We start from the raw sequence: 27320 nt of genomic DNA, 5'->3' as shown, positions 1-27320 counted from the left end.
TAGCTCTGCAGTAAATCGATTACTCTGTTTAAGTAAAAAAAACTGTTGTTTTTTGGTGTGTATTTTTGCTTATTGTAATAGTGAAGTTGGTTTGCACTGAGTGTATAAGTACAAAAATTGGTGACTGACTCGAGAAATAGTAGGTTTTCAATGGTAAAACTTAGCTTGAGTTGATCTAAACAAAAATCGAAACAACCCAAGTCATTTTGTGCTGTTATATAGACGAGCTAGTTTTATTATATCATGAGAAGGGTGAATGAAATCTGGAGAATGATGCTAGAGGTGAACGAACCTAAAAAAGTTTAAGAAGCACTGGCATTGAAATATATGTGTTCAACATATGTTACAGCTTCGCGTGTTTGCTTTATTGGCCACCCGTTTTATTTAATTGCACAATTTGTTTATTGCTGTTTATAAAATACAGGCTTTTCAAAAAATCATTCACTTTTTTTTTTAAACATCTTAAAATCGTTAAATCAATAAAAACACAATTTTAACGTTATTTTGTGTTATTAAAAAAAGCGTAACTAAAAACTTCATAGCACAGTGTACTATGTTTCTTATGTGTAAAAAATTATCGCTCAAATCTAAACACCAAAGTTGAGTTTTTTTTTAAACATGGAAAAAATGATACAGTGGGCCACTAAATACAGTAGATGCTTAAACATATACGGAGCAGATAAATGCTAAGTCGTTTACTATAATATACAATACTCAAAACTCAACAAAATCATAATTAAAACAATACTGAAATGTCTGATCTTACTATGCTAGCAATGCTAGGTCATTCTGCTGTGAACTATCAGGAATTGAGGTCGACACTTATTTTGCAAGCGTCGAGGTGGTTTTCAATATCACAAATTCAGTGCAACAAATAAAAATAATCTTTGCACATTGCCCAAAATGGTAATAAACTATTTGCGATCAAAATGTAGTTTCAATAAACCTGCCGCCAACAGTTTGGAATATTTCGCGAATAAATTAAAATATTTAAAAGTAATATTTTTCTTGTCTTAGCGATGTAAAATGTTTAAAGGCTGCGTCACGAAGTTTCGTCATAGCATTTTATAGCAAATAACATAAGAAAACCTGATGTAACATTTGTAAGTAGTGCACAAATAAGAGACTGGAATTAGTTTAATTACATTCAAGGCGAGGGCCTGGTAAAAAGGGGACATTATGTCTTGTAAAAACATAACAAAAAATACCAAAAATAATATTTTTTACCTGGGCGGCGTACCAATGAAAATGTTGTTTTTTAATTTCGTTTTAGGCTTTATTTCTAGGTAATTTAGGCTTTATTTCTAGGTAGTTGGGTTAATTTTGAGGTGCACTTCGGTCACAAAACACACCTTAAAAAAACACTGAGGCCAATAACCCAGCTCAGTTAAACTTATTCCAGCACAGATTCGAGCACAAACACAATCACAAATGCGAGCAACAGCCCGTTGTACCCAATGCTCCCCGCAGCTGATGTAGTTGTGATTGCAGCAGTTGTTGTTGTTATGCTTGGGGTTGTGGTGGGGCAGACTGCATGGGAGGCAGAACTCAGGTTGAATCCGGTCGTTGGACTTACACAGTTCACCACAGGTTCAACGTAAGGCGTTGTTATGTTGATAGGGTTGACCGGGTTCGTCTGCAAATTTTGAGAAAAATCACACTTCGGTTTTTGATAAATTGCTTTTTATATTTTATGCACCGTATTAAATTACAAAATTAGACACAAAAATTCCCCGCGATTTTAAATTTACATCTAAACGTAACGTGTTAAAGAAGTAATGTTAAAAACACTATGCGCAGTTTGTTTATTTTGTTAAAGTTTTAGGTTTCAGAACGAGTTGTTACTTTCAACGCAAAGGCTACATTAAAAAGATGCTAAGACTGCAGGCTATATGTTTTTTAATCTGCAGCCTATACGTTTTGTTAAGAAATTTGGGTGTCGTTAGTTAACAACAACACTCAAAAGAAGTTCATTCTTATAAAACAAAGTTTCAAAATGTCGTTTAAAAACAGGAAAATCATACCACCCACGACATCAAGATCACTTTGCAATGCTTTCGTTAACTATTGATGGTTGATTCTGTTGTTAATTTCACAGATTTTTACAAAATCAATAAAAGGGTAACGTAAGAACACTGGTTTGACCCTATTTTATTGAACTGTAATTTTTTTATATAGGCTTAATTACGACCGGTGTTGTAAACAAGTCATTTAGAAAAGACAGCTTCCATTGTAACAGGGTTCTTCAACTGGGGTCCGTCGACCTTTTGGGGGAGGGTACAGGGACTAGTTTTGGGGGGTTAATGAAGGCCTAATTTAATTCGTAGTGTATAATTTTAAAAAGGAAAATTTTCCGAAGAAAAGGTTTATTTGTAAAATAAATTGGTGCCTTCTTGAATAAAATGCAATCCATAAAACGATTTTTTTCAGTTTTGTTGAAACGAATCCCAAAGCCATTGTGTTAAAAAATTGTTTTGAAAAATAACTAAAATAGACGAGTCTTTTGTAATATATAACAAGTCAAGTCCCAGTCCAAAAACAATGTCTAAACGTCCAAAAGAATTAAGTCAAGTCAAAAAATTTGTTCATAAGACACCAGTTAATAAACATTTTATTCTGGTTTATTTTTGGTTAAATGGTGATAAATAACATATTACCGGGAGAAGCAAATTTCACAATGCTAATGGTCATTGGTGCTGAGAATTTACGACTGTCGGCATAAATTGTACATTTTAAAGCTGCTGACAGACTTTGATTTACAGCCTACAGTCAACGCAAAGCTTGTTTGTCGAGTTGGCGCAAACCTTGGCGGCCAAATGAAGTCAAGTGAGTTAAAAACAGTGACTTAAGTGCCCTTTAAGTCAAGGTATTACCTTAAGACAATAAAGCACTGCGACTTACCACAGATGGCGAGTAACCCGCTCCGTTGCATTTCTGGATCCTTGACATTGTTGAAAGACTTGTACTCAAAGCAGTGAGTGCTGACGTGTCCCAAGTTTTCTGTAAATATACACAATTAGCTGTACTGAGAGGTGATGTTGTTATTGCGGCGATATTTATAGCGGTCTGTACAATAGTATAGGCCTTTTCTGTTTAGTGGTACACAGTTGTGCTAATTTCAAATTATAGTTCGTCCAGCGTTTATAGCTTAGGGCAGGGCCGGAGCTGAACTCGGCAGGCTAGTAGTTTTTCTAGTATGAAAATAGTTAATTAATCGTCATCCTCGACACCTTAGCTAATTAAGGGTTGGACAAGTGCAATTGTCGTAAATGATTAAGTTCAAATTAAAAGATTTTGTTCGCAATCCTCTGCATATAGACCAAATCAAGTGTTGTGCGATGAGGGTGATCATTTTGTATTTATTTAACTATAGGTATGGAAAAAATATTTTTTGAAATAGAATTTTGGAATGGCGATAATTAGTTAATCGACTGATTCGCTTCCCTAAGTACTTTCATACTTCAGCTGTTATCATTGATGAAAAGGGAAACTTGTGAATTGCTAGATCACGGGTTTTGTCGCCTATCATGCATGTGTATATATCTTTCTTTAGTTTTTATATATCAGAGAGAGGACTTTGGAACACAATACACGTGTTTTTTTAGTAACTTTAATAAAAATATAAAAGCCATAATATTTGATAAAAGCGACATTTCGCAAATTACAGACGTTTCACAAATAACTCATGCCATCATCAGTGTAAAAATCAAGTGAAGATAAAAGCGATAAAACGTAAAAAAGAAATATCAGCGAAAAAAGGCGATGTATCGGTCAATGCGTACAGCTAGGCATTAAAAAGATATAAAGGTGCCGAGGTTGTATCTATATTAAGAGAGAGGGCGAGTCGAGAAACAACCAGAACAACAAAAAACGTGTCTTACATTGTTTAAGTAAGCTTGAACGGATTGTCCGCCGCTCATAATAAAGTTGCTGAAATCACCGTAAGCACCAGTTGAATTTGGATACCTACAAAGCAAGAAAAACACCTTCTTTCAAAGTACAATCTACCACTCGACCATCAAACATTTTTATACGCTGTACTTTGTCGTTCATTCCGATCCAAAACGTAATGAACGGCTCCGATCCGATAAATAATGCTATTTTAAGCAGACTTGACAACTAGATTAGTTTTAGTTTACAAAATTTGATTAGAATTAAATTATAGCATTTCCAAATAATATTATAATTAGAATTAAAGCATTTTAGTTTTTTTTTAACTAGATTAAATTTAGAATTACTGAATTCTTGAAAACCAAAGATAAACTAGAATTACATTTAATGCACAATCCATTTGGTTGGAAACCATTTCATTTTTATTTTTTTACATTTTAGCAAAAGTCTATAGTTTTCAGGCTGTAAACATCACCAGCAAATCATTCTAAACAAGGGTATAATATCAATTCTTTGTTGCTACTTAGAAACTAAAAGTGCCATTGGACAACATAGCATTTTGGTAAGCCATAAATTACAAATAGAATTAGAGTAAACAAGCAATTCACAAATCAGATTAGAATTACAATAAGACGCAATTTGTGGAGTAATATAGACTAGAACTACCTAGTCCAAGTCTGATTATAAACAAATTATGAGCAAAAATGTAAAAATTAAACCTTTTTAGGTTCTTTTAAGCCGAAATTTGCCGGCTGTACTTCTTAACTGAACTTAATAGTATTAGTTAAAGTTATTTTACCAAAAAAGAGAGTTTGTAATTTCAGATAAACTAAACTAAATGAATTCGAATAGGGAACAAACGATTCTTAAAAAATATCTAAATCAGGGGATCTTAACCTTTTTTGTATATTTTACCCTTTTAACAAAGATGAATATTATATTTATCACCAATATATAAAATGGTTCTATTTTTTCAAAAACGAGTATCAAATTATATCAGGTATGATGTAACAATGAAGTTACTAAGAGATAAGGATGTTGCCAATTAACTAAAATAGCTATCATCGCGAAAAATAATGTTACCGCCACTAGATGATAAAGAATTAATAGGCTACCATAGGCTAACTTCAAATTAGCATCTGAACTAGGAAAGAAGGCCACCAATACCTACGGCTTGCACACTTTTTCTGTCCTGTTAGCTGATGTGGATACTTTGATTGATAGCTCATTTACCCCCTAAAGCGAGAAAATTTACCCCAGGTTAAGAAAGGCTGATCTTAACACTCTTTTTGTTTGGTTGCGTTTCAGGATACTGATGGTGCTCATAAAAACTGATTTTCGGTTTTTCAAAATTTTGTACTGTAGCATTTACCATACAATTTTACCCTAATTTGACGTCACTATACACGTGACCGTTGTTCACTGAGGCGTGACTAACGCCGAACTGTGCGCTTTAAACGTTTCGCATTCATTCTATTCTTTCGACTAAATGCGTCTTACTGATTAGCGGCTTGAATCTCCGCTCCGTTTATCGTTGTGTTTCTGAGATTTGTGAATGTACTCAACGGGCTGAGTGAAGTGACTTTGTCTACAGTTCAGAAGTAAAGGCCAGGTATTTTAGTGACCTGCTCCTTTGGAGTCAGATTAAGGACTTGTAAGAGACTTATGAAGCCGTCGGCTCTCCTCTTCGGAGCCAGCATCCCCTAACCCTAACTACAGGCCTCAATTAGCTAATTACTTTATTTCTTTATTAGCAAAAACAAGGTTTGGGCTGACAAACTCAAATATGACATAAGAGATAAAATGTTATCGTATTAAACGTACGTTATTTGTTGAGGGTTGAGTCCAAATGCGATAAGAAGATGGCTGAACTGTGGACTGCTCTCGCAGTTGCTGACCTTGATCTTTGGGTAATAGACGATGAAGGCAAGGCACATTTCTCGCTCCGTGGAAAGCCCGCCCTGAAAATAATGGCAACTTTTATTCTTGTTTTCTAGGTGTAAATTTATCCGTGGAAAGCCCGCCCCTGGAAATAATGGCAACTTGAATGAATACTTCCTCTCTTGGTGTAGATTTAAAGCAGGGGTGTCCAACAAGTGGCACGCGACCTAATAAAAAATTGCCAAAAAAGCTCAATTTGCTATTCAGCCAATTGTCAAAAAATACTAAGTTTGTTATACAGCCAAATGCCATTGTTTGTTCACAATATAAAACAATCGCCAAACCACGACAACCAACAATTACTTTTGAAATAGTAACATTATACTGTGTGGAGGCTAGCATTCACATAATATCATATAGCTTGGTGTGAAGAAACAAAAGTCAGCTCACCGAGAGACACTTCGATGTAGTGATGCGCATTTCTACTTTTTCAAATTTAAATAAACGTTTTTATTTTTGGCAACAAAAACGCTTTTATGATTAAAAAGAATTGGTTGGGTTATGAAACTTTGGCACGGGAAGAATTTATAAGATAAAAATTGGCACGCCGGCATGTTTGAGTTGGACACCCCTGATTTAAAGGAATGACTTGACTTAACTGGACTTAAGTCACCTTTGTGACTTGACTTGACTTAAGTTATTAAGTAAAATTACTTGTGTTAAAATTCAGTGTTTTTTTTTACTTTTTATTATGAAATGAAACTAATTATCTCAAGTTTGTTAAGTAAAATGACTTGAACTGGACTCGTTAATTAAAAGATTTAATTTATTTCACAAATGACTTGACTTAAACTGACAAGTTTATAACACTGCCCGTAGTCCATGTTACTCACATATGTGATGTTTGTTTTGTCGGCTGAGCTATAATCACACGTCATCCTCAAAGCATCTCCCGACTGTACAGCTCGTTGTGGGTTCAGGTAGCGGAACGACTGGAAGTTAAAGTCGTAGCCGTCGTCTTTGGCTACTGGTGCCTGCTCTACGGCGCTCCTGAAATAAACACTCAGTTGTTTACTAGATTATTAAGCTATAGTGGTTAGATTTTATCTAAATCTTTCGTTCGCCTGTGCTCAGATGGCAGACGGACAGTCCAGGTATGTCCAAGGTCGTGAGTTCGAACCTCACCACAGGGTACTTTTACGAACAGGATTCAGTCAGGCAACAGTTTTATGGTTGTTTCTTTACTTGCTCCACTTTGAGCCTGTGTAGCTCAGTTGGTAAAACGACGGTCCCAGTATAACCGAGGTCGTGAGTTCGAACCTCACTGCAGCCTAGTTAATATTTAAAACTCGATGTTGCTTGCAATACAATCCTGATTAGGCCCCTAATTTAGGTGGTAACGTTTCCATAGAAACCCGACAACCTTTAAAATAAGGCTCTTAATTCCGACTTTATGATGCCAACCTTACATGCTTAAATATGAATTACTGACCTAATGTGCTTGAGCGACAGTTTTCGACCGAGCAGATGAGTATGAAGCAAAACTCCAAACACGTTGATCTGTGTAACATTTGATGTTGTCATCGCCTGAAAACAAGTGCAACATGGGCTGGTAAAACAAAGAAGATGACTTTTTTTATCTGAGGGCTATTATCTTAAATTAGGATGTCCGATAATATCGGATCGGAGCCACTACCCGATGCAAGCTCTAGTATTGGTAATCGTTCTATACCAGGGCGGTATCGGTTTCCTTCTGATACCAAACTAATATAAGGGACTCCAGCATGGTTTGCAATCCAGAACAAAAATTCTACCTCAAAATGTATTGTGTTTAAGGATTTGGCTGAACTTCTTAACGCAAAAGCAAGTTTTGGCCTAATAAATCAGAAAAAAATCCCTTTATTCTGCTTATTTGAACTTAGTGACGTCATTTCGGATCGGATCGCGATACTTTATTTCGAAATTATGGGGTATCGTATCGGAATAAAAAGTTAAGTATCGAAAATCCCTAACTCTAACGGTATAACGTAACTAGTTCTCAACAATATGTAAGGTTGAAATTAGGCTATATAAGGTTGTATAGGCCCTTATAGTTAAAAAAGCAAAATTTAAAATTATTTCAAATCGGCTTTCGGCACGGCTGATAGCATAACTTAAAATAAAACAGTTAAGCCTAATATTTACCGAGCTTAGACATTGCGATGTGCAGTCGCCAAGTCAAGGGGTGCGTAGGCTACGTTTGGGCCCGTGTAAGTCAAAGGATTTAAGGCCAAGTCATTTGCCAGAAAGACTGGAGTTAAGTTAAGTACCTTAAAAACAGTGACTTAAGTTAATTCATTGCGTCATTTCAATTCATTGACTTAAGCCTTAAGGCATTACATCACTGGAAAACAGTGACTTAGGTCTACTTGTATCAATTCATCGACTTCATTGCAACATATCGATATTTCAAGACTGTACAGCAGCTCAATATTTACCGTGCTTAGGCATTGCGATGTGCAGTCTCCGTTGGTGATGAACGAGCTAGCTCCAGGTGGAATGACGTGAGTGTAAGGACTCACAGCCTCACCAACTTGCATTATCCCTGCGTCGAACGTTCGTACATTGGAGGTATAGTGGAAGCGAAGGCCAGAGGAGTCCACGATTCCTGTAAATTAGGTTAAAATTCCTGATTTTGCTGATTGCACTTTGAAGAGACCCCAAAGGCGACGTTCGCCTTATCGCAACATCGAAAAGTAACGTTTTTTTCTATATTTTTTGGTAAGAACAACCTTTTAACGTAGGTTTTGCTTTGAAGTAATCAGACTTGAATAACTAGATAATTCTAGTTTTCTAATTCAGTGAAATATAACAAAATACGACTATTTCTTATTCTAATGTGTTCCCTATTTCTAGTTCTAATCTAATCTAATTTTATTTTATTAAAAATGCTACTTTTTCCAAAGGCATTTTTAGTCGCTCAGTTGAAACAAAGTATTTGAATTGCCACTCAATGGTCGGAACGACTTGTCGGTGATTTTTACACTCTGAAAACCTTATTTTATGATCAGCAATCACATAAAAATCAGCAATCACATATTTCCTATTGACATGGTTAAACAGCGAACGTAATTTTATACACGAATAAAATTTACATTCAAGGAAAGCTCAGGAGTTTTGGATTTAAATTGACGGGCTCTTACTGGAATTGTTGCAACACGGGAAATATTACAACATGAAATAGTTCATCATTACCACCCAAGAAGCAAAAACTTGTTCGCCACCTTAAGCCCCATTTAAAAAAAAAACAATAAGCGCTAATTTTAGTTATTAGAATTCACAATTCTTATCTATATATAAGTATATGGGAGGTAATACACACTTAAAGCACATCCCTTTTTTCACGGAGTTTAATTCGTTTTTATATTTTCACCGCGGCATCCTAATATCTTTGCGGAATCGTAGGCGAATGATCTGTTTATGACAGTGCTTCCTAATAAAAATCAGGTGAATGGTTCACCCCAGGGTGAATACAATTTTTGCAGAGGTGAACCAACCAAAAGGGGTTAATAAGGGTAAACCGTCAGAAATGGATGATATCTTGTGAGCAGGGCGGATATTCCGGCTGTTCATTTTGTTCTGTTAAATGCAGACGAGATAGTTTTATCATATTATAAGATAAGGGTCAATGAAATCTGGAGATAGATGCTAGGGGTGAACAAAACTAAAAAAGTTTAAGAAGCACTGGTTTATGACATTGAGCTCGGACGTAAAAATATCCTCAACGCAAAACCTACCAGCTGTTGAGGAAGGATTGTCGTAATGCATTTCCAGCACAACATACTTTGGGCTATCCGCTTCTCCAAGTGGGAAGCCTACGTCGTTTGGAAAGATAAAGTCCTGGAAAGACGAAGTTAGTTTGAGGTTAAACGGCCCTGGTAAACTAAACATTTTTTTGGAGGGAGTTTGTGATAATTTGATAAAATATTGCGATAAACGAGATGTGGTACGCGGTATTCAAAATTGGAATAAAATTGCAAACTGACAGCGTTTGGAAAACGCCAGAAAGGCGTAGCACAAAACAAAAATGTAAAAAAAGATGCAATTTTTTGCAGGTTCATTTAAATCGAAAGTAAAATGATCAGTGTATTGTGCATTTGCATAAATTGGAAAAGTTACTTTTTTGTTAAACAGCCCTGGTAAACTTTGTGAAGCAAATATATGCAGTCGAACTGTTAGTCCTGGCTTAGTTTGCTCCAGAAAAGGCAGGTTTTGTCGATGGCCCCGCGGTACTACATGGACTAGTTTTAGGGGATATGTACAAAAACGAAGTTCGAGCTGAACTTAATGCGATGAACCTGACCTGCGTGGTTAATTCTGCTGGCTCGCTTATATCGTGTATTACTTTAGTAAGATTTAATACACTTAAAATGTCTATGAATTTAATTCAAAAAACTCATTTTTTTCCGATAGACACATTTTAAAGGCTGAATATATATATTTTTAATTTTATAGGCGATTTATATGTATTTTTAATCGATTTTCTTTTAAAATAAGTTTGGACCTAACGTGCAAATTGCGATGTTTTCTTAGTCAAAAAAAATATTGGCCCTAATCATAAACTCAACTCACCCCGCCGCCAACGGCCCATGACGCAATGACGTATTCACAAGAACCGCCAGAAACTGGAGCTGATGACGTGTAACACTCGCCGTTGCCTCCAACCCTCGCACCAGCCTGTGATGTCATTATTGATGACGTCATAACATAAAAATGGTTAGGGAAGATTTAAAGCCAGGCAGGCATTTGTTGTTTCGTTTGTTTGGGTTTAAAAAAATTGGACAAGTTTTTGACAAAATTTACTTGGTCACATTTGAGTGTTTCTGTCCTCTTTTAATATATTTTTTAGTTTATTCAATTATAATTGATACTAGTCTTAAAACTACGAACTCGGTAAAATTCGCAGATAGAATATCGGACACGCGTAAGGCATATGTTTATCTTTTTGTAAGGCAACTTAAATCATACTCACGGGCAATGGGTCGGCGCACTGGTAGACCAACATGTGGTGAACATAAAGCTCGTTCCCAGCCTGGACGATCGGAGATATCTAAGAGGTTTTAAAGAAGTTTAGCTACTAATCTAAATAAGTGAGATTCTTAAGGTACACTTCTATGATGCATATACATACACTTCAACGTACGCATACACGCACACACACACACACAAACACATACAGATATAAACACACACATACATAGAGACACACACAAATACACACACACACACACACACACACACACACACACACACACACACACACACACACACACACACACACACACACACACACACACACACACACACACACACACACACACACACACACACACACACACACACACACACACACACACACACACACACACACACACACACACACACACACACACACACACACACACACACACACACACACACACACACACACACACACACACACACACACACACACACACACACACATACAAAGACACACACATATATACACACACAGAGACACACACGCATACACAAAGACACACACGAATGCACAAAGACACACACAGACACACACATACAATCGCACAGTGGCACACACACACACACACACACACACATACATAGAGACACACACAAATACACACACACACACACACACACACACACACACACACACACACACACACACACACACACACACACACACACACACACACACACACACACACACATACAAAGACACACACATATATACACACACAGAGAAACACACGCATACACAAAGACACACACAAATGCACAAAGACACACACAGACACACACATACAATCGCACAGTGGCACACACACACACACACACAGACACACATATACAAACACAGAGAGAGACACAGGCACACACACATACACACACACACACACACACGCACACACGCACATACGCACACACGCACACACGCACACACGCACACACGCATACACGCACACACGCACACACCCACGCACACACGCACACACGCACACACGCACACACGCACACACGCACATACATACATACATACATACACAGATATACACACATTTACTTTTTGTTGTTGACTTAATGTCGATCTATTTGACCTTGTACTGACCTTGACCACGTGTACTTTGGAGTTCAAGCTTGGCAGCTGTACGAGGTGACAGCTGTAGTAGGTTTTCTGAGCAGGGATGTTGAACTGGCCAACTGTGACGTCATAGGACAGCAGTGTCTCGCTAGGTGTCGCTGTGGTGCCACCCTCGCCAAGCAGAATCAAACTTTTGCCGCCTAAAGTGGACAAGAGCGTTGGAGGGGTTGGTTTTACTGGCTGGGTAGTATCGAATTGCATGGAATGCAAAACACTTTAACCCTCCTCGTGCAAGTATACCGTTAATTTAGATATAACTAGCGCTACAAAAATTTTCAGGGTGTCTTGAAAATGACAAAAGGTGTGTAATGAACGCTAAGTTTATATTTTTTTAAACTAACAGCTTTAATCATTAGCTTAAAAAATATCCTCTATAAATCGAGATAGACACAAAAAGTTTAAACTGTATTGAACCGATGTATAAAAAAGGTGAAACGGAAAAATCGGAACCACATAAGAAGTTTTTTAAACCACAGGTTGCTAGTTACTAAATTACTAAAATCACAAATAATCTTATTTATTCACTTCGTCTAAAACATCTGTAGATTGTTGAACATTATGCTCACCTCTGTTCGTCGAATGATAGTTTGAAGATGTGATGTCACTTCCGCTTGGGTCGGTTGTCCCAAAAGCCCAGATCATCCGCATGGTGTCGCCCTTGATGTACAGAAACATAGAAAAGTAAAAAATTAAAAAACTAGATTGCTGTAATCGAGAACTAAAAATTAGTACAACAATGATATTAAATTAGTACAACAATGATATTAAATTAGTACAACTTTTAAAGGCAGAATGGCATGTGATTGATATTTTTAACCATGTATTGCGGGCAGATAAGTTATATGACACTCCTATAAGTGGAATGCTGAATATCCACGTTATTTTAGTTGTGTAAATTGGCGGAATACATGGCTGTAGATTCAGGACCGGACTCGAGACTCGACGAAATCGCACATTTAACCGGAGTAGGACTCGTTGATTTTTTTGGCCGGAGTCGGATACGCAATTGGGTTCGGGGTATTTTTTGACCGACTTCGCATCCCTGATTCAAAGCGTCCTATTATTGTTTGTTTAGCTTTTTCTTCGTAGTTATTTTGGTTAAGTTTTTGTCAATAAAAGTTAATTGCGCGGGCTGTTTCTCAATAGTTATAGCTTTGTCATGTAGTTGTTGGCCGCGTGATAGCAGTACATTCACTGTACTGTGTTTTAAAAATTGTTTCGTAAAGAGTTTTGTTTTTACTTTTGCTCATTGTTGCACCCTAAGGCCACCGTCCCCCCCCCAAAAAAAAAATATACTTTATTAAATCGTTTAAGCTCAAAGACGCTAAGCATGCTATGGCATATTGCGCCCTGTGACTTATACACGCTACAAAGGTGCATTTTTTTCATTTTTTGTTATAAATGAGTTTATATAAACTTTTAGTAGCACTGCACGCAAGATTTTTTAAGATTAAGTGTTTTATGACGTAACTTTGTGACGTCGTTCGTTTAACGCAGTGGACCTTTTACGACAACAAAAGTTTGCCGAACACTGCCCTAGCCTAAAGTAAATTACTTACAGTAATGGCTAGATCATGTGCTGTTTCACAACGAGGCAGTTGTCGTTTGAACTGGATTCGCGTCCAACCATCGCATTCAGCCGAGCTCAGCAGTTGAACGTTGGATTCGGTGTCGAGTGGTGGGAAGCTGTTCGACACGCCATAACGATCCTGTGTTTTATCAGAGGGCAAAAATTGAATACTGTTAATCGGAGGCGGACCTAGGATATTTCAGAAATGGAAAATGGGTTTATTTAAATTATGAAGATTGTAGATATAAGCATAGGTCCAAAAGTATACATAAACAGCACCATTAGGCTGAAGGGATTGTTTCAAATGCAAATATCTAGATTCTAGATTCTAGATTCAAGCGATTTTTCTAGGTAAGTAAAATTATTCGTGCCCAGTTTGTAAAAGAGGTGGCGGGCCGAATGATTTACATTGGTCACTTGATTTACACCCGCGAGCCGTATATAGTGCTTTAACTGAAATTATACAAGTTCGTATAGCAACGTCTCGATCAGGATGCTGTCGATCTACTCGACATTTTTGGCTTTGCAATTCACTTAATTATCAAACAACTCAGTTATTTAAACTAATAACACGCTTATTGCACTCAATTACTTTAGCCATTGCGTTCTGCCTATTTAAGAAAAAAACATTGTAAGTTGTAGCACTACACAAACCTACCGTGATATGACCTTGACCGTCCTTGACCCATCCCACATATAGGTCGGCCCCGGTCATGGCCCCACCGGGGGAAATCCCCAAACCGATCCAACCGACAGTGTTTACTATGAGCTGAAAACAAAAACAATTTATAAGCTGAAAAATATCATGGATTTGAATTGAAATAAGCTCAAACTTTAAGGTCGAAAAAAAATATGTGAGTTTCATATGGAACACAGCACACCGTTTTTTTAGTAATTATTATAAAAATACTAAAGCCATTATGTTCGACAAAATCGCAGTTTACAAACGTTTCGGCAATACCATCAGTGTAAAAATACAAGTGAAGATAAAAACGATAACACATACACAAAAGACTTACAAATATTACTATATTTACACTGATGTTGTTATTAGGGATTGCTGAAACGTTTGTAAACATTGAAATGTCGATTTTATCGAATATAATGGCTTCAGTATTTTTATTGAAATATCACTATATTATATAATATGGTTGATTAAATTTTATTTTTTATTTATGCTTTTCGATTGTTAATTGCGTCACGTACTTCGGGGTAGGAATGTCCCATGTTTGATCATTTATTCCGAGACCCGATATTAAAAAAATGTTAAAAAAACTTTACTTTGAAGTTGAAACGTGAGGTTACCTCTATAGTTGGTAACTAAGTAATTTTAATAAGTTTGCATTTGAAGATACAAAATAGAATCCCTGCGTTGAATTGCAAATCGTGACTGAATTTCCTACTGTATATCGAGTTATTCCAAACACCAATTTGCAACTAGTTTATGTGATTTTTTGCTGTTTTTTTACTAAATCGACACTGGACATGGCGGTTTTAATGTAAAATATAAACCCCTAAAACCTAAATTGGTTTTAGTCAATATTGTATAAGAAGTGTCTATTGACCTATGTTGGTTTTGCATATCTCCTGATTGTAGATCTTAAAACTGTTTATTTATTAAAACAGATAAAACATAAAATCATTCCTTAAAATCTTTCAGAAATATATATTACGCCTATAAGGCATCGTCAGTTTCTTATTTAAATAGAATGATTTTATGTTTTATCTGCGTTTTAATAAATAAACAGTCTTAAGATCTTTGGATACTATGACAAGAATCTTTCTTTTACATTTTATTGTCCGCGGGAGATCCTTACTTTTCTAAAGTGTTTCAGCTTTCTCCTGATTGTAAGATCAATTTACCTCGAATGTTATATGCGTAGTGTCGAAACTCCAGTAGAGCAGAACATTTCCAGTTGAATCCAGTTGACTGTTGTAAGGGTAGGTTTGGCTTGGAGCCAGTTGAGCAGTTCCACACGTCAAAAGTGCAGTTAATATTACAAGCAACATCATGTTTTAACCACTGCGTTTAATAAAGTCAAAACTGTATTTTTTCGTATCATTTTCAGCTGAAATATTCTCTGTAAGGCTACATACTAAAATCTTAACGAATAGCGAAACGTTCGGAAACGTTCAAAAAATACTGTGGACTCAATACTAGGTTACCAGACCGTAAAATTACTTGATGAAAATCGTTGTAATCGGAAACTCTTACTCATGGTTCAAATATGTTACGAAACGCTTGGAGATATTTCAGGGAAACACTGTTAATAGCACTGCATTAAATTCATTAACTGTATGAAATTATAATTTTTACTTGTTGGTTTTCAAATTGTCAAGTCATCCTAAAAGTTAGTTCAAAGTAAGCACCTTTCTCGGAAGTGCGTATTTCGCCAAATACCTGCCCCTGTTTGATTTGAATGACTAGCCTGCTGTAGACCAGTGCTCCGCAACCCTTTTTTCACTTGCGGCACACCAACAGAGTTAAAACAAATTGGCGGCACACCTACGAACTGTATGTCGATCGACAAATGACAATATCACGATGTCGTATATGCAGCCAATCTAAAAAGACACAACTTGATCTATAATGAAACGCGCCGAAGTCGCCGAAAATTTTATGCATTACATTCCTTTAATTTCTTATTTTGCGGTTTTGCAGACTTCCTAAAGTTTCTAACCCAGTCAAAGTTCTGAAAATTGTATCCCTTGCAATACCTGATTAGAGAAGAGGGCTTTTAATAGCATTCGAAAAATAAAACCTGACCTTGTTGCTTTGTATTTTTTTGATTAATTTATTTTTCTCGTAATGTTTGAAAATATTTGTCGTAAGTCTGTACTCCTGGTGTAGTTCCTGGAAGTCGAGTCAGTCAAAAAAACTATTTTAATACTTAATTTTCGATAAAAGAAGGTAACATAAGTTTTAAAAACTGTTTGAAATACTATAGAAATGCCATAATATTACACCTGGATTTTAGCATAACTTTAAAATAATTGCCATGGTGCGATATGTCTCTTGTCAGGCCTGACAAATCGCCTGTATGGCTAAAAAAATATTCCGACAGCGAAACTAAAACACGCGTTTGGACAAAGTAGCAATTTTGGTAAAATCGGAGAGTAGAATTCTAACTAAAGAAATTTAACAAATTTGAATAGGCCAGAATTAGCAGCAAATGGTTTAACTCTCAATTATCGAACTTTGAAAATGAAAAAAATCTAGCTGTCCTATAGTCTGCCTGCTTACCACCGAAACTAAACAATATTGCCAAAGTAATACAGCAATGCACCTCTAAAACAAAAACACCATCATTAATTGAGTACGGTATACGAATGATACAAATTAACAGGTTATGCCGCTAAAAATATTTTACTCCTTAATAGTTTCGAAAGTATAGGCGTCCTTTGTCGTACACCATCAATAAGTTGTATGCGAAACAATTTTTCCAAACAAGAATTAACCTTAGCATCGTCCAACTGAAAAGTAGAAAAATCTAGTTATCTTAATCTGCCTGTTGCTTGTTACAATGGTTACGAGGTAACTGTGTGAACAGCAGCTTGTAATTCCTACCTGTTGGCACCATGACTATTGCGTTTCTCATTATATCCTGACTCACTGCGTATGATTAGGTGTATATATGTAACCTGCTATTACTAATCAGGTGCGTGATGCTTGTTTTTTATCGTGTCGCATTGAGGGTCTTGGTTTGTATCGAAAGCCTGTCATATATACACACAAAGGCCGTATCGGTAGCCCGAGGGATCATGCTGTCGATGATAGGGCTGATTAAAACTGTTTTTATTTACAATAACCTAACTTGACTAGCAGTGGTGAAAGGAAGCCAGAACTGGGCGGAAAAATTTTGGACCGGTAAAATACTTTTTGCAGGTACGCCGGACAGGAAAAAAGTTATTTTTTTTGCCGGCCCATGTCCCTTTTTCACAAGACCGCCCTGCCATCTCAATTAATGTATTTAGGCTAAAATTTCAGCGGCATATTTGTGCATCGAACGATAACTAAACCATAATTTTGGTTTTTCGAAGTTTACTTGTTTTATCGTTATGACGTAACTTTGTGACGGAATTTTAAAAAGCTTTGTTGTCGTACTTAATCTTATAATATTGGTGTCGCCACGAACAAATGGTACGAAACACTTACTGGGACGAATAACGAAATAATTATTTAATTAACGTTGCAGCATACAGCGACAGAACATCTTGCCGTACATTTAGAACAATTTAATCATGTACAGCCAATCGACCTAAAACTTACACATAAGTGATATCAAGAATAATTTTCTAGACGAAACGAGGAAAACTTTCGTAGTGGAATGCATAGAAATTTTCATAGATATGCATTCGTGTAAGAAACACTTTCAACGTTCCTTAAGGAAAATATTCCGCTTTCACCCTGTGACCTACATGTAAATGTCGTAGCATTAGCAATCATGGTGTAAATTACACAAACATAGACGTATTAAGAAAGCAAATACAATAACTGTTTTATAAGATTTTTATGAGCATCGGTCGTAATTAAAATAAAATTAGTTTTAATTTTAATTGTTGGCCATTAGTAAATTCTAGAGGAAATAAACTACAATTTTTTGCTATGTTTAAATAACGAAAAAAAACAGGCATATATATATATATAGAGAAAAATACACGACAACCAGATATATAGCCTACTCAGTTATATGAAACAATGATTGATTACAAACAAATGATTGATTTATTTTAGCGTGATTGGTGAAACTGAATTTTTTCCTTTATAATATCACCGTGGCTTGTTGTAGTGACTAAAAGCAATAATCCAGGTTACAGACTTGAAGCCACGTGAAAAGCTTATCATGCAATAATTCAGTTATGATTGAATTGAAAATACTTGAAAAATGAAATGAAACAAGTTCGTTTGCGCAGGATTGAATCACCATAGAGCGACCCATTTTTTTACCCTGCTCGACCCATGTTTGTGTCGCGACCCATACTTTGAGAACCACTGACGTAAAACTACTCGATCCCCGACCAAATTATTAAACTGAAATTGCTGCCAAATGTAAATTCAAAAGCTGGAATAGCAAATGGTAGATATTTTTCAACCACGGACTCGGGAGTTGGATTTGTTGTTTTTTGTTACCGACTCCGCAGCCCTGGTGCGCAAAACATGATTAGTCGAGTCTTATAGTTAAAGTTTTTTTGTGTGTTTTTGTCTTTTTAGAAGATTTGCAATGCATTTTAATTCAACACCAATAAAGCCGAAATTCGCATTACATTTCGATGCTAGCTTAGCGCCAACACGCGGATAAGACTTTTAACGACAATTTGAAAAAAACCTTAAAGTGTTTTTTCCCAGTCTGACAGGCTTGCATAAATACAACGTTTATAATTAATGCACCTTTAAAATAAAAAAACAAAATATTAAAAATATTGTAACAAATACTTCTAAATAGGAATGTTTTCTATTTTAAAGAAAAAGGGGTTACATAAATAACGTCAAGCACCCAAGGACAACAGCCAAACAAGTTGCAAGTAGTTGTCTTTTAGTAAATAGTTGTTTTAATTTGTTCAGGTTTTGGCAAAATGGTGTCATATGTAGAATTTTCCATGATAAATTAACTGAAGTTGAATAATCAAATAAAGATGAACGTAAATTCAGCTTATATTAAAAGTTAACAGTGCAATCACTCAAGCATGGTAAACTAACAACCTTCAACTTCTTACGTATTTTTAACGTTTTTTGTTTGATTTGTTGAAGAAATTAGTTTTAAGTTGTCAACTTTAAAGTAGTTTGACTTCGTCTGAAGTTTAACCATAGGGGCTATACTTCGGGCATTTTGTTTTAGCACTGTTTCTTTTTTATTTTAATTGTAGGATAGTTATTTCAATCTATGAGAGTCATAAGTCATATATATCTTCGTATTATACTTCCGCAATTTTCGGCGCTGGTCTAGAGTCCTACTACAGTTATTAAATCAACGCACAATATTTGGGTTAGGGTGCGAGTTAGCGTTTGGGTGTAGGTGGGTCAAGTGTTATTATATTCTTTATTTAATAATAATACTTGACCCACCTTAACCCAAACGCTAACCCGTACCCTAACCCAAATATTGTGTCCTGTGGTAGAATTCTAGGCGCTCTTTCACTATTGTACGTAAAAAAAAAAAAATTTCTTCAAATGCCGCATACCACAACACATATTGTTTGGGTTAGGGTGCGGGTTAGCGTTTGGTTGAGGGTTGGTTAAGTTATTATTAATAATAAACATAATATTACTTGACCCACCCTCACCCAAACGCTAACCCGCACCCTAACCCAAACAATATGCGTTGTGGTATGCGGTATTATTATTATTTTTTTTGCAAAACTTTTCACGTACAATAGTGAAAAAGCGCCGAATTCTAGACCAGCGCCGAATCTTGTGGTTTACTAAAATTTATGTGTTTAGTGTTTTTCCCGTGTGAATATAATCTGTCAGGCTTTTGTTTTTTTATATAAATTTTTAATAAAAATGCTAGATTTTTTCTTAATATCGAGATTTCTGCTACAACTTATGGGAATCAGTTTTGATATTGATAAATTGCAAACAATTATTGTGTTTACTACCTTTGTTTAGGAGATGAAAACCGTAAAGCACTTAACTTGGTTTCAGGATCAAAATTTAATTTTACTGACAAGAAATGAGGAATTGAAATCAGCTTAAGTCAAGGCCAAAGGCAAACGTTTCCACAAAACCTGGATTATTTCTCATGTGATGCCAATGTTCAAAAAGCGAGATCGCTTGGCGTCTGTTGCGTCAATTGCGGCGAATAAAGGCTTACTAAACGAACCTGGAGAAAACAATTGTTTCCTTAATAGTGCAATTCAGGTTAATATAATTTATAATTTAATTTATTATATTTTTGAAGGATAGAAAACACTTGATTGCTTATTCGACAATGCATATATAGTTTTTATATATAATAAAATTTGAAGTTAAATTGCTGTGTGAAAACAGCAAGATACAGAATGTCAGACTCTGTAAACCTATTGGAATACCATGGGATTTTTGACAAATATTACACTGTAGTTTGCTTATACCCAAGTGTTGTTATAATATCAATCTTATTTAATGAATTTCACTATGACCTACAAGTAATTCTACTTTACCAGTTTGGGTAGATTAAGTATTATTATTACATTTATTTTCCCATATTAATTTCTGAAATTTCAACTTTGACAACTCATTTCAGTACTATGAAAAGAAAAATTCCAAACCAGATCCATTTTTTTTCATTTTTAATAGTGAATGGCTGCTGGACAACTTAAACTTATTACAGCCACCCATTGTTTTAGTTTTTTTTTCGAGTGTATATTCAATATTTTTTCCAATCTGGGCTAAGACAACACCTCATTATAAATACAATCTTTTTCATTTCAAAGGTTCTTTGGCATCTTGATGTATTTCGTCGCAGTTTTCGACTCCTTCATGGTCACGCATGCATGGGTGCATCATGCATTTTTTGTGCCCTGAAGGATATATTCCAGCAGTTTCAGCACAGCAAGGCACAAGCCTTACCGCCCAACGTACTTCGTAGCGCACTTGCAGAAACCTTTCAGCAACAAAACAGATTCCAGCTTGGTTATATGGACGATGCTGCTGAATGCTTTGTAAGTTTTAAAAAATTGAAAAAAATATGGTAAAATTTGTGTGAATTGTTCATTTTGAAATTGATTTGTTCTTTGTTGAGTTGTATACTTATTTTTGAATGAAATCATTATACATGTTTTAAAGTTATAAAATATTGCTCATATACTTTGATGTCCACCAAACTTTGCAATCTTAGCTTCTTTGTTTGTTAACCTAATAACTTCATGTTCATTGAATTTTACCTTTTTAAAATCAAAGAATTTTCTCTGAACAAAAACATAGTTTTGAAACGCCATTGAGTATTTCATTTGATGTTTTTAAAAAACATGTGAAACCCTTACAAGTTGATTCCCAATATTACTTTAATTTGTAAAGCTTCTTTACAATTTTGTATCATTTTTAGGAAAACATTCTGCTGCGAATGCATGTGCACTTGGGCAACAACATGCGCGAAGACGTCTGCACGGCCAAGCACTGTATTTCACACCAAAAGTTTGGCTTGTCGCTGGTCGAACAGTGTGTCTGTCAGTGTGGAGCCACCTCAGAACCACTTCCATTCATCGAAATGGTCCACTATGTATCTGCCACTGCTCTGTGGTGAGTTTTATCTCTTTTTTCTAAGTGAACACCTGAATGTGATAATTAATGCCTTAACTAGAGAATCAAAGTGATAGCTATTGCTTCCCACCTTTTGTAAGTGATGCTTTGATTTACTTCTCAGTCTCATTAATTTAAGATCATACATGTTCGTATCGAAACGTTTTTATTACGTTTTTGTTAATGTCGATCTACTGGACATTTTTGACTTTATAATTCATTATCAGTTTTATTCATGTTTCATCAGTATGGCAGTACAGTGAAATCTTAGCTTTAAAAATTATGGCAAAAATTAAATTATGAAACAGTACAATAGACATTAAGATAAAAGGCTTCATTGTTTTAGTCATCATCATTGCAAAAGTTTGAAGTATTATTAAAGCGTTGTTATTATGTTTGCAATTAATTTATCTCATGTTGAAGCATCGCAAACAAATTTACATTCTGTTTATTTTAAGCTCTCTTACTCATGATTAGAAATAAAAGTTTACCTAAAATGCTGATTTTAATGTCATATTAGAATTTATGAAAAAATAAAAAAGGTGTTCTTAAGCCGCAAGACTGCTACCCGATTGTCAGCATATCGCTAAAAAAATTTAGTAAAAAGAGCAGTTTAGATATAGAGCTGTCAATTTAGTTATATAAACATACATACTTATACTGTTGTATAGGAATTTTTTATAATCTTAATGTAAGTTTATCAATGTTTAATTGCAAATAGTGGACAATATGCGCATATGGGTTGTTTAAATAACTAATTATGAATTATACTAATTTGTTCTAATTTTCTGGCTACATTTTGTTTGTAGTAAAACTATTTTTGAAATTGAAACTTTTAGTAACCAAATAAATAATGCTTGGACCTGATCAAATACCTCTTACATTGTTTCAGTGCGGAGGATGAATTTATTCGTAGAAAATACGGTCCATCTGTAACCAGCAGTTTTGGGAGGCTTATCAGAGATGCGGAAAGCTGGGGGGAAAGAAAAAACTGTCCGGTGAGTAAAAATTTATCATTTTCAGAAGCAAGTTTACTAGCCAATCTCACAAATTAATTTATTATTTTTTTGGTAGCATGGTAAACAGAATGTCTATCATGAAAATTTTTAGTATCTCTTATGTGCATTGTGCATTTACTTTATATTGTGTAAAATTACTTATGTGTGCCCGACCGATGGGTCATGGATATTTTTATGGTAGCAGACCGAACACTGATTTCAATGATGCACAGTAGGCCTGGTTCCAAAAAGTTGAGAATCACTGGTTTAAGGCAATTGTTTGGATTTTTGTGACATGCCTATTAAACTCCTGGGAGCCCATATGTGATTTAATGGGAAAGATTCAGAGTTCAACAACTACAAATTTTTCCTTTTTTACATAGTCATTTTGTTTTAATATGTGTACATATTAATGTTGACTGCCTATTTCTTTTTAAAGTCTCAGAAACTATGTATTCTTTCAATTATTAGAATTGATCGTTAGTTAAGTCCATTGCAGGCCACTGTTGCAAGCATGGCACTAGCATGTTATATTCAAAAGAGAAAGCATGCAGCCCAATAAATTGAATTTCTATATTTTTTCGTATATGTACCTGCAAGATCTTATAAGGCTGATTATCAGTATTTAGTTAACACCCTAGCACTTTTTATTGAATATAACACTTCCAGTGATGTCATCATTGGTATGCCGGTGATGTAATTGTTAGGGATGTTTATACGTTAGAAACAAGATCCAGGGTTTTGTGTGCACTGCCCAAATAACGTCTGTGTAGGTGGCATGTTACAACAGTCATCGGAATTTGTCAAACCCTACTACTCTGTTGCGCTTGAATGCTTTTGTTAAGCATTAGATTTAAGATTGTAATTCTTGACCTACTTTTAAAGTTGACACAAAATAGACAGGAGGCTAAGAACTTGTTTCTGGCATTAAACTATAAGTTGCAATTACTGTTAATGCGGTTTCAAAAGTATAATTTTTTCTCCAAAAGAAAGCAGTAGAATAACTACTGTCTTTACTACTATGTTTTGCTTTAATATTTTTTAATTAGAATTAGTTTAGGATTGTGGTGCAATGCTTGACCCACCTTTGAAATTTACACAAAATATAGACTGGGCTTAAAAAAAGTATCGGTCAGTGAAGTTATTAGTTGCAAATACTGTTAAATGCAGTCTCAAAATTAGAATTTATTACTCCTACAGAAAGCATTGGGAACATTCACTGTACTGTTTTATAAAACTAATTACTGTTTTTTTCTTAAGGTTCAAAATAAATGCTATTAATATGGGTATAGATATATATTTCAATAGATTTGCTAATCAAAACTTCAAAATGAACCACTTTGACAGTTGACTTGGAATTACAAAAATAATAATTAAATCTGTTTGGCATTGCACATTACCATGTGCTTAAAAGTTGTAAAAAATAGATTCCCGTAATTAAATTGTCATTTATAAAAGCTAGTTTTGTCATAGATCACAATAAAGTAATTTGACTTTTAACAAGAGCTACAAACAGTTTGTAATATAATGCCAGTCTAGGATATAACCCAAGTTCATCAATCTAATTGGGAAAAAAGCACATCCGTGAAAACTTATTGTTGTCTTTAAAATGTGACCTAAAACCACAAAAAAGTTCAAATTGTTAGATCAAAGCCAATAACAACAAATTAAAGTCTATTTAATTCCAATTTCAGTCTCTTCCAATAACTTAGCTAGTCAAAATCCAGCCTTTAATCTTAATGTTGTGTCTACCTCAAACTGTGCTGAGTGATATGCCCTGGGGGGCCTTAAGCCAACACTTTGTATTTCTATTTGCTTGATTTAAACCTCCAGTCTTGGGTCAATGCTATAGTAAAGCAACAAAGGCACTCAGCAATGATGTTTAAAATTTCACATTTGGCTAACTCGTTTTAGTTGTGTTAAAAATGTCTATAATGTTTTAAATTTTATAATACATGACATAGTGCTGGCAATATTGTTGGGATTTTGTGATAAGAACCACCTTCCATTTTTTGTTGAATCTTTTCTTAAAAAAATTGAAATCTAATTAAATCTAATAACTTTAATTATGAAATTGTAAAAGTTTTATTCTGAGCAATTTTTTCACCTACAGAGATGAACGGTTGCTTGTTATGCTGAACTCTATGCAAATGTAGGTTAAATATAAAAGCTAAATAAATATTTTTTTTAGCTTTTTTCTTTTCTTTTTATTGTGAATGGATACAAACAGCAAAGTTAAAACGGTATTTCAAATTAATCCACTATTTTTGTGTGGTATATAAATGTAACTTTTTTAGTTTCATTTAATTTATTCACAAAAAACTTTATGCAGAGAATTGTAGTAAAATGAACCTAATAAATCTGGGCTTCATCTATTGGCAACCTTAAAGTTAATGACCAGACGTTAACCGATATTTTCTCACTGTCAGCCACTCCGTAAAACTCAGACGATTTGTCTCCTTTTTTGTTTTGGGCAATGCTCTGTGTGCAGTGAAGCGGTAGCATATTATTTTTTGTTGCTGTTTCCTATTTTCCCATGATCCAAGATTTTTGGGTAGAAGCTTAACTAGAAAGTTAGCCTCTAATTAGTATTTAAATGTTTTTTTTTTGATAAAAAATAAACTGCTTTGTCACTTGATTCAAGCTTTGCCACTCTTTTATATTTTGAAATGATAAATCTGTGAATGATGGCAAAACAATCATTATTGTCTTTTAAGAAATGGAATATACATTTATGGAAGTATTCTGTTAACTAATTTGCATCTGTACATAAAGTATCTTAAATAGTATAATTACAAGTTTAAAATTTGTGTTAAACTCTTTTGCTACATTTTGAATGATTTGTTTGTAGATTGCAACTATGGCATGAGCTTAAAATCCATTTAAAGACATTAAAGTATATAAATGTACACGTATTTAGTAGAGTATATAATTGTCAAACTGTTTGCCACGGCACTTTATTGTGACTTGGCAGATTCTCAAGTGTGTCGTGTAAGCATTTTTATTTTGAAAGAAAAAAGTGTAGTATAAATCTAGGCATGCAGCCAAGCATGTGAGACTCAAATACACACTATCCATTAGAAAACTCATAACATTAGTATATGATTCTAGGTGCCTTGACATATATACTGCGATTATCAGATCATAAAATTGTTGTTTTATAGAAAGTTGGCCACCAATAATTTTTGATTTTTTTTATAGTGCTACAAGGCAAGCTAAAAGAAGTAGGAGAATTACTGATTTAGTACAAGACTCCATAATGGTATCTTTAAAATATGTGATAACTAAGAGCTTATTTTTGCATTATTTTCACCAGAGTGATTGTGGGGCACGTGTTAACATGCGCAAAGTGCTAATGAACTGTCCAGACGTCGTTTCAGTTGGGATTATTTGGGACAGTGAGGAACCCCAGGTGCAAAACATCAGCGACCTTGTACATAGCCTGGGTACAACTCTACGTCTGTCTGATGTAAGTTTTTCTGGAATATTTGAATATTTATTTTCGGGCATCTGGTCACAATGTTTTAAAAGATAGTATTTTGACTCTACGACTTTCTGACTTTTGTTTCGTGTTTATTCATGATAATCAGGACATTCTTTTATACAATGATATGTCTTTATACAATGATATGGGGGGTCCGGTCTATGTCAACTGGTTTAGAGGATCTTATTTTTTATTTCGTTTTTTTAAACTAAAGCTATCATTTTGTGTTTTTAAATATTCCATTAAAATATTTTCAGTTTTCATACAAATTTGGGCATATTCAACAGTTCAAAGTTTTACTAAATTTTTGTGAAACTAATTTACCATTTTTACAGACTATCATACATTCAGGATAGAAGGAATTTCAAGTTTTTACCGCTAAATTTTGATAAAAATTTGTCATTTGTTTTGTGGGTAGTTCAAGGCATCAAATAATTGAGATCTTTATATTTAAATGTGCTGTATTGCTGATTAGTTTCCCAGTTTTAATCTCCGATTTCAAGGTCTTGATAGATAGTTGGTTTATTACATCATCACCTCATAACACTGTGACTCACGGCTTAAACTGAATTGCATATTAAGCCGGTTGAGAGGGATTTACCTGCCACACAGCTTTAACCTTGCCCGACCTTGGATAAAATATTCATGCCTGATATCAGTGTTCAGATTGGAAAGCTGATAAGCCAGCTCCACAATATGCTCCCACAAATCGTTACCAGCTTAATGCCTCAGCTAGGGATGTTTAAAGTAGAATTCCATGGTATTCTAGAATATTAGGTTTTAATCTAGATTATCAATTTAGAATATCAAATCCTAATATATTCTTTAATAATTTTTAAATTTCTATTTTTGAAGGGGAAGTGACATTTATCATAATAATATACCCTACGGTGACAGCAATTAATTGCAAAAAAAACTTTTCTAGCATAAATATGTATAAATAAATAAGCTTTTTAAAGGTTAACATTTTAAACAACTGCCATTTGAAGCAGCTGTGGAAACTGTATCTGTGTTTAGATTGGAAATTTGATAAGCCAGCTGCACAATATGCTCCCACAAATCGCTGCAAGCTAAATGCCACAACCTTGCTTTTA

General features: G+C 34.9%; 2 protein-coding genes across 2 annotated transcripts in view; one reads left to right on the top strand and one right to left on the bottom strand.

Annotated features, from left to right (window-relative positions):
* Window positions 1-437: 437 nt before the first annotated feature.
* LOC146134583 (DBH-like monooxygenase protein 2 homolog) lies at window positions 438-15539 on the bottom strand. The gene is made up of 15 exons (XM_083397848.1): window positions 15390-15539; window positions 14185-14295; window positions 13516-13665; window positions 12523-12613; window positions 11924-12096; window positions 10784-10861; window positions 10384-10488; window positions 9549-9651; window positions 8250-8419; window positions 7265-7359; window positions 6666-6822; window positions 5716-5852; window positions 3882-3966; window positions 2902-3000; window positions 438-1636 (listed from the first exon to the last, which is right to left on the bottom strand). The coding sequence occupies exons 1-15, from the start codon at window positions 15537-15539 to the stop codon at window positions 1394-1396; spliced, it is 1947 nt and encodes a 648-aa protein (XP_083253974.1). The 3' UTR covers window positions 438-1393.
* A 4604-nt stretch (window positions 15540-20143) lies between these two features.
* Window positions 20144-27320, top strand: part of LOC146134582 (uncharacterized) — a 28636-nt gene continuing 21459 nt past the window's right edge. Inside the window, exons 1-5 of the mRNA XM_083397847.1 lie at window positions 20144-20385; window positions 20940-21167; window positions 21551-21744; window positions 22637-22742; window positions 26059-26211. Of these exons, the coding sequence (XP_083253973.1) occupies window positions 20272-20385; window positions 20940-21167; window positions 21551-21744; window positions 22637-22742; window positions 26059-26211 (795 nt within the window). The 5' untranslated portion in view covers window positions 20144-20271. The remainder of the gene's footprint in view (window positions 20386-20939; window positions 21168-21550; window positions 21745-22636; window positions 22743-26058; window positions 26212-27320) is intronic.

Source organism: Ascidiella aspersa, chromosome 9 (assembly GCF_963924565.1).
Source record: "Ascidiella aspersa chromosome 9, kaAscAspe10.2, whole genome shotgun sequence".
Lineage (NCBI taxonomy): Eukaryota > Metazoa > Chordata > Ascidiacea > Phlebobranchia > Ascidiidae > Ascidiella > Ascidiella aspersa.
This window is presented reverse-complemented; position numbering and strand designations above follow the sequence as displayed.

Excerpts from the sequence above, each read along its gene's own strand:
- LOC146134583 (XM_083397848.1), bottom strand. The coding sequence starts at position 15,539 with ATGATGTTGCTTGTAATATTAACTGCACTTTTGACGTGTGGAACTGCT. Across the intron at positions 12,097-12,522 it reads CTATCATTCGACGAACAGAG|GCGGCAAAAGTTTGATTCTG; the intron begins GTGAGCATAATG and ends TGTCCACTTTAG. Across the intron at positions 3,001-3,881 it reads TTCAAGCTTACTTAAACAAT|AAAACTTGGGACACGTCAGC; the intron begins GTAAGACACGTT and ends GTATATTTACAG.